Below are 8724 nucleotides of genomic sequence, written 5' to 3' on the forward strand. Positions count from 1 at the left end.
TTTTAAGCCTCAACCTGTTATTTTTTATCCCTCGTGCTCTGAATAGTAAGGATTTATCAGCGTTTTCAGATGTCAGGCCATTTTTGCTCTTATATCAACCTGCCCTCAGTCAGAGGCGAGAGTCCTGCTCAAACTCCTGAGCTAACGCATCACCTCTGTAAAATGGGCGCCAGCTCCCGTGTGTGCCAGCTTTGGCTGACGTGGAGTTAGTAATGCCATGAGATATAAGGTCATGCTTAGCAAGAAAACTGGAGTGAGGGAAGTTTTTTGAAAGTAACTTTTACTTGGAGCCTGGCTGGTTATCAGTCTGCAGGTGGTGAGTGACTGCTTTTGCATCACTTGTGCTTTTGGGTCTTTTCCCTCTTCACTTCTTAAACTGTCCTTATCTCAACCCACAAGTTTTTTTCTCACTTTTGCCCTTCAGTTCTCTCCCCATGCTGCTGGGAGGGGAGTGAGCGAGCAGCTGGGAGGGGGCTTACCTGCCAGTCGGGGTCAACCCATCACACCATGACAGTCAAGTACCACTGAAATTGATGCAAAATAGGCTGGAGAAAATCTGAGCACAATCACCAGTAAGGGGCTGCATGTTAAAACACTCTTAAAAGTAAATAATTTATTTATGAACATTTATTTGAAATGCAAGTATTACAGAGTAAAGGATTGAATAAAGAATTATTGAATACAAAATCTTTCCTTGCTCATATGACAAGATAAACCATTTTTTTTCCATTTATTTTTCTGTTCTTGAGACCTAAATGTCGCTGATGTCTTCTCTCAGGCTGCCCATAGAGTACACTGCGAAAAAGATCAGGCTCACTGGTTCTGGATGTTTTACAGATCAGAAGATAAAATATCTTTCGGAGGCTTTGCAATACAAATGTAACCGCTTGTGCTTCATCAGATGGTTCTTCATATACGGGTTGTTTCATATCTCCATAGGCAGACATAATAACAGCTTGGAGGAGATTGATCAGGACACAGATCATCACCAACATGAAAGAGGCAAGGAAAAGACCACCCAGCAACCTGTTGGATGAAAATGCCGTATCTCTGAAAGCTGAGACACAGTAAGAGAATACGGTCTGAGCTGAGTGAATCATGTTATTGTAATTCCATTCATGCTGCCCAAACACAAGGTAGCCAAAAGCCATAAATACAAAGAAGTACACCACCACCACAAGGGCCATTGAGGAGATTCCGGGAAGAGCTGCCAAGATCGATCTTAGTGCCAGGCGCACGTCATAAAAGAACTGAGAATATTTTAGAGTTTTCAAAACTACAAAAAATGCTAAAAAGCCCATAGTAATACTTAAAATTTGATCTAAATGAGAAACCGCATGAAAATTAATGAAATCGTTTGGGTGAAGTAAGTAAAACTTCACTATATCTGCTCCCAGCTTAAACTTTATGACCTTTAAAAAAACAAAAATGAGGAATGCTGATTTTAAGCCAAAGTTGATTATATTGGAAATGTTTTTAATATAATCTTTTTTGTCTTTGCTGATGATGTGAAGTTCATCTGCAGTGTAAATAAACAGAAAGGCAAGAACAATCATGAACACAAACTTCTGAGCTTTAGTTTGCTGATGAAAAATGGGGAGTGCAAAAGAGTGTACCGACAAACTTGGTTTTATGATCCCAAAATGAGACATTTCAAATATGACTGAGATGGTGCAAAAGCGATCTGCATCTGAGTTAAATGTAGTTAGTTCAATGATCACAGCCCATGTCTTTTCATCAAGCCAGTTGTTCTGTTGTAGAGCATCCAGCCTGGTCGTTGAATTAGGTCTTCCTTCTTCAGGGAAAAAGTAAAACGTGTATCCTGCTGGTCCATATGTGTGCAAATCTCCATATGAATAATAACTCCACGGAGTCCTGTTTCGCTGGTAAGTGAACCCACCATAACTGCTGGCATCCTTGGAAACAGACTGGTTGGCAACCTTTGTCCAAGTGCCAGCATAGTCACCTTTCTCTGGGATGTCACTGCCATATTTGTGAAGACAGTGGCTTTTACTGATCACAAAGTTATTTCCAAAGCTGTGAGGGTGGAAACATTTTTTCTCAGTACCTTTAGCTCGCACTTGCCTCATCCTAGGCAAACCAATGATTTTGGACCAGCTCCCAGGAAGAAAGGTTGGCTGAATGTCATTGTGGATCAAAGGCAAGAACAAGTCATTCACCCACACATAGATATGTTCTAGCCTATTTACGTTGGAGAGTTGTGGAGAGAACTGATTATGGATGAATCGGTTGTAGTGGAAACTGTTGGCATTCTCAGTGGAATAGGCAAAATTGAATAGCAGTGTTGAAAAGACGAGGTGACTGATGAAACCTTTTATAAAAATAAATGCCTTGACTTTAATTTTTGCCTTTTTCAGCATGTTTGCAATTTCATCAGCTTCTAAAGGCTTATACAGCTTGGTGCCTCTGAGTTTAGCAAGTTTCAAGTGCATCTCTCTCATCTCATCACCACTCATTGTTTCTTTAGCCAACTTAATCTCAGAATACTTTTCCTGAGTTAACCATCTGATGTTTTCACAGTATTTTGGACGAATTGTACTCATAGCTGAGAAAAAACTGATTTTTAGAATTGAACGGAGAAACACATTCTCAATAAAGGAAGTTGCAGATGCTAAAAGCCACTCTAGTGAAGTCTGATAGCCATAAGACAAACCATATAACACAATGAAAAATGATGATAGCCCAGTGACAGCAATAACTAGTGCCCATGAGAGATAGACACACCACCACGAAAAAACTATGTGTCGTCTCTTGCGAAAGAGCCTGGAGGTAGTGCTTACTGGTTTCCTTCCTTTCTGAAAGTTGCTCCCTTCTTCTGCGTGATTATTACTAAAATTGGGATTTGATGGTGGCCTTCTCTGCCAGGCCTTAGCCATTGCCAGGGAATTCGCGATTATCATCTGCTCCTCTGTTCCAATTACAGTTGCATGTCTTTCAGAAACTGTGCAATTACTCCAATTTTGGGGAGCTCCCTTGCTTCTTGTTGTTCTGGAAGATGGCGGGCTCTGTGCGTTGCTGGGACCAGGAAGGTTCTCCAAGGGACTAATATTCCTCGATTGTGCTGAAGTTTCTGAAAGGTACAATTTTTGCAAATGTTTCTTCAGGTTCTTAAGATTTCCAGACAGGAGGGGTGAACTTATCTTTGGGTCCGTCTGAGCCACACCATGAGGAGAAGGTTCTTTCTGGGAATACTTAAATAAGGCAATTATAGTAATTTCCACAGGTATGGTAACTAAAGCACATTCAATTCCTACTGTTATTGATCTCAAATACCTCAAGTGTATTGGAGATTCTGCATTCTTGTCAACATTAAAGAACATAATGTTAACAAGCAATTTTAATAATAATATTGCGAAACAAGAAGACAACCTTTGGAGCCTGCTGAAAGTGCCAGTGAGAACATGAGCAAAAATCGAGAGCCACAGATGGCCCTCTGTTAGACTGTTGGCAAGATTAATCAAAAAATAGTCAATTCTGGGCAGAGGTGTCTTGGGGTTTGTGACAGAAAATGTCCTTTCTAGTAACTGATCGCCCCTGTCCAGAGAAAGCCATTTCCTGCACATAAAGAACCAGGTCTTTCTGGTGGACATATTCTCAACTTTGGCTCTGCTTAAGAACCAGCTTGGAGATGAGCCCTTGTTATTATGCCAGACCCTGAAGGAACAAATGTCTCCCAAGTCTTTCTTAGTAGTTAACAGAAAGCAATCAGTGCTTCCTTGTTGGAAAGACAGAAAATGTGGGTGCCGTAAACAATGGACGTCACTTGTGCCATTCTGGCCGATGAGCTGAAGAAAGACATCTGCTTTGGTTCCAGCTCCCCAGCGACTGCCTGTGTATAAAGTGACCAAAAAGCTCACTTTATCAAAGGGGTCGTTGTCTGGCAGAACTATAATCTTGCCTTTGCTGTCCCTGTCAGCCTTGTCTTTTCTCATGGCCCAGAGGGACAAAAGAAAGTAGGCAGCAAAAATAAAGAGCACTGTTAAGAGAGTCACTGGGTTCTTAGGTATGTCTGCTATCAAGCTTTTTCCCAGATCTACTGTGTTGGGGGTAACTATCACTTTGGCTGCCAGGAACCTGATGTCAAACGTGGATGCATTTGACGCAGCATGGACTGACAGACTTCTGCGACTCCGCTTCATATTGCAGACACAGTGTACCCTCTGCCAGTCGGTCAAGGAGCCAAGCCTGCATGTGTCTTCTCTCCACAGACTTCGAACCCCATCCAGAAATAAGCACTGATCACTAAAAATGTGTATGCTTACCAGTCTCTGGGTTTGATACCTTGTGACATAGGGTGTTAGCAAGACAATGGAGATGTTATGAGTGTCTGTACTGTTTCCTTGAGCTGCGGCTGTCAGCAATGTCTCTGGGAGACAGATAATATAGGGAGCCTTAATGTTACAGTCAGTGCTAGCTGTCTCATTTTTGCTTGTGACCGTTGGCAAGTCATGAAAAGCAGCAAATGAGGCTATGGGATGAGCATGAGTGACGTTGGTGCCTGTAAATACTAGCACTTCGAAAGTAACTTTTAATTTTGTGAGAATCTGGATGTATATGGTCTTGGTATTTCTGTTGACTTCAAAACTAAATCCTCCAGTTGTGTAAGCTTGTGTTTTATCAGGTCCCATTGCTAACTGAAAAGTTGAAGAGTCCTTATCTTTCCTAGCAATAGTAATTTCTGCTCCTTCGGGCACGATCCCTAGTAGATCCCCATTAGCCTTGGTCTCTGACATTTTGAACCCCAAGACCATTGTTGTGATTTCTGATATGTAACCTAACCAAGGGAAGGGGTTCTCATCAAACTCAAAAAGGGCAGTGGAAATCACAGCATCATGGGGCAATCCTGAATAATTTCCCTTTTTCAGTGATGGATAAAAGCAATTCCGGCATGTGTTTCTGGTAGAGAAAGCATTTGCAATGTTCCAGGTTTCATCTTTCCTCAGAGTGATATTCCAGTGCTTTGTTTCCATTAGAGTTTCTGTTTCTCCAGGGACTTTGCCCTGGAAAACTATCTCCGTTAAATTTTCCATGATGGAGAAGACTTGTTTAACTCCCCTTACATTGACGTTCCTGCGATGCAGAAGAGCAGCTTTCAGGATGTTGGACAAGCATCTTAGTATTCCACTGGTCTGAATTTCTGCTCCCTCAGACCAATGGCTTTCATTTCTCTGTATCTTCAGCACTCCTGTTACTTCTGTCAGTTTCTTAATAGCAAGGTCTTGTGATTTAACGTTCACTTCATCAGCTTCCTCTGTGACTTGAGAAAGAGAAGCAACTACTTGGTTGATTTCGATTGTGCTGTCAACTGAAATATTCAGAGCTGTTTTAATCAGGCTTTCCCGGAGCTGAGCTTTAGGGAGCTGGAGAGTTGGTGCAGCTTTAATATAGTTTAAGACTGAGGCTGCCATGTAAGCCAAATAACCTGCGCTAAAATAATCTCCAGTCTGGAGATAAGATGTCATTGGTGCGCTTAAACCGCTCACTGAGGCTAGCAGTTCATGAAATACAACAGCTAGTGGTCGACTGTTAACTGGGTTCTGTACGCGGACATATAAACTCACTTGGGTAAATGCCCCAAGGGAATCATGGACTTGAACATAAAGTGTCAAGGTGTACTTCTGAGAGGGCACTCCCACTGGGAGAAAAGATGGAGGAGTTTTAGGCTGATAACCAAAGTACAGAATTGTGCCAAATGTATTTTCCTCCACAGAAGTTATTTTCGTAGTTTTGGGTACATTGGAAGCTACTATCACTTTATATGTCAAAGGTAAATTGCTGTCAGAAAATCCACTGCATTGAACAACAAATTTTGTCAGAAAGGCTGTACCCCAGTGTGGGTTGATAGTACACTTGCCAGCCCTAGGAGGAGAATTTACCTTAAATGCATGTCTGTAGATTGAAGACCTACCGTCCCAGGTAGTTACTTTCAACAGGAGTATGTAGGATCGATGTGCAGTCTTTGTAAAAGTCAGAGCATGTATAGACAGGTAAGCCCCAGACCTCCCCGTTGAGGTTCTGGAAGACCAGTCAAAGCTAATTTCTGTCGAGTTTTCTGAAAAAAGGGACCAGTAGTAGACTGGCTCGCTGTTTGTTCTACAGTTTAGGCATTTTCCAGACAAGGTAAATCTCTCTGTTGGAATTAGAGTGCTACCACAGTTTTCAAGGCATGCCACATCCAGAAGAATTGGGGAGCCAGGCTGCACTTCTACAGTTTGGTCAGCATAACTCCTCCTTCTGTCCTTTTGAATCACTAGACGGAAGTAGTATACGGCATTTCCTGGGAGGGATTCTGGTGGCATTGCTTGAACTGGACCTGAGGATGTTAACCATTTCAAATCCTTCTGGGCTGGATGGCATCTCTTTCCTGGGCTGACTTTCATGTTTTTATAATCTGACACCTCTTTAGTGCAGTACCAAGTAAATGCGATTCCTTTTAGTCCTTCCTGTGAATCAGGATCGTAGGATGCAGAGCCATCAAGAGTCCAATTATCAGAAAAACCCACTGTGCGGAACATGCCTCCCGCAATATTTGCCACTAGATCGGTTCTCTCAATCTGAATATAAACTTTATCTGAGCCCTTGAGGATTATCGAGGTCCTAATTGGGTTTATCTCAACAGTGAAATAAAACAGATACAACCCATATTCTAAAGTAAAACTGGGAACAGTTAAGCGTATCATATCTACACCATACATCAAAGAAGAATTTACTGGTTTTGTCCAGTCCGGAACAGTTGTTGTGTCCTGAACAGGATAGATTCGCCACAAGGGCTTGATAGATATACCAATGCTGCAATCTACTAGCAATCTGACAAAGAGGTAGAAAGATGACCCCCTTTTCTGATGCAGGACAGAGGTGTGAAGAACAGGTTTCTGAATCTGCACGGTGTGTATGTAACAGGCTTCTTTCAGGCAAGACACTGGTGCTTCTATGGTTTTTGCAGCATAGTTGTTGACTCTGACTCCTAAAAGAGCTGGTGTAAGTGCACTTCTGGTACAGTTCACTTTTGCCACAAACCCCGTGTATTTTTCTGGATCAAAGGGTAAAGCAGAGCGACGGACAAAACGTGTGGCGTTTCTAACGTGATCATTGTATGTGTATGTGCTGTTCTGGAGAAGGTGGTCTTTTTGTGTTCCAAAAAGCTGCAGATGGAAGGTCCACTTGCACTGAAGCATCGGATGTTGTGCAGGGATAAACCACACTAAATAAGTAAAACTCTGCAGAAAAGGACGGCCGCTGCTGAAAACGTGGACTTCAATGTCTCTTTCTGCCAGAGACCTAAACAAAGCCCTGTTCTGATTCATATAAAGGTACATATTGAACTTGTACCACTGGAAGGCCACAAACTCTATGGAGAGTAAGTAGGAGAGCTCCTTGTGTTGGTAGAACACAGTGCGTGTGTTAAGGCCATCTGTGGAAATAGGGCTGTTGTTTTCTTTGGTTGTGTAAAAAGTTCCATGGTTGTACCTGAAAATGTAAGTACTCCTACTGGTCTTTCCTGGTTGAAGGTTGACATGGATAGGAGTTTCTCTGCCTGCAGTTAGGCTCAGGGTACCATTGAGTAGATGTAGTTCTCCTGTCATTTCCTCGAACCTCTTTCCATCAACATGAAAATAAATGCTGGCCACGACCACCTCACCCGGGCTCTGAGGTGTGGCAACAGCACAAAAGTTGCTCTGCAGGGTAAAGGAACTGTAGGAACAGAACCAACCTCCTGTAGCCTGCATGTCCATCAGTCTGTAGGCCAGTGTCCTTGGCGTAAGGGGCTGAAGCCTCCAGGAGAGGCTGAGGGGCTGATGAGGAACACTAAGGAGCTTGGAGCCAACACTGAGGACATGCAGCAAGCCAGGCTCTACCTTGAGAAAAAGGCTGAGGCTTATCTGAGGCATCTGCTCGATGCTGACTGAAGCAACATGGAGCCCATGGTGCCTGTAGCGCACAGTCAAGCGATAGCTGTAATAGGTGGCACAGGTCTGTTGCAACTCGGCTGTTGGGTAGACAGCAGGTGGTGGTGTGTCTTGGTGGTCACTGCTGGGAAGGAGAAGGGTAGAGGGGCTGCCACCCTTGCTGCTGAAGCGGTACTGCCAGCTGGCACTCTTGAGGCGTGCACACCAGCCCAGCTCTACCGGCTGCCACGCATGGATCAGGTGTGTCGACGGCCAAAGCACGAACAGCCGCATAGCCTGCCCAGACATCTCGATGCTCACGTTGTGGTGAAAGCACTCAGGTGCCATGCATGAAGCAGATGAGCATTGCACTGTAAGGAGGCTGGAGGCCATAGGGGGGCTAGTGCTTCCTGGTAGGAGGCTTGTCTGCAGCATGACCTGGCCTGACCAGCGTGAGGTGTTCTTCACCCAGGCCGAGTTCAGGTACCAGAAGCAGCGTGGTGCGGGTGGTGGCCACCCCTCTTTTCTCTCTGCCTCTGTTCTTGCTCCTGGCGCGGGCTGGTAATGCAAGATCATGGTGCTGTTCCACAGGCACGAGACCCAGCGCTCGTTGTCCTGCCGTTGAGAGACTTTTCCGTGAGGGCTCCAGCAGCTGACCAGCAGGGGTGGTGGCTGGAGACCGGAAGAGGAGGACCCCGAGCCTCGGGGGCAGCAGCCGAGCAGCTGAAGGAGGAGGAGGTGGAGCACTGTCATTGCGGTATGAGGTGGCGAGGAGGGAGCGCAGCCACTGGAGCTCCTGACGGATGTTGACAGTTGG

The 8724-nt window shown here is 44.3% G+C and overlaps 1 protein-coding gene across 1 annotated transcript; it reads right to left on the reverse strand.

The window, feature by feature from the left end:
- Window positions 1-698: 698 nt before the first annotated feature.
- Window positions 699-8660, reverse strand: PKDREJ (polycystin family receptor for egg jelly; the record flags this gene model as incomplete). The annotated part of the gene is made up of 1 exon (XM_082007776.1): window positions 699-8660. The coding sequence occupies one exon, from the start codon at window positions 8658-8660 to the stop codon at window positions 699-701; it is 7962 nt and encodes a 2653-aa protein (XP_081863902.1).
- Between the last annotated feature and the right edge of the window lie 64 nt (window positions 8661-8724).

This window comes from Phaethon aethereus (genome assembly GCF_964289735.1).
Source record: "Phaethon aethereus genome assembly, chromosome: 1".
Lineage (NCBI taxonomy): Eukaryota > Metazoa > Chordata > Aves > Phaethontiformes > Phaethontidae > Phaethon > Phaethon aethereus.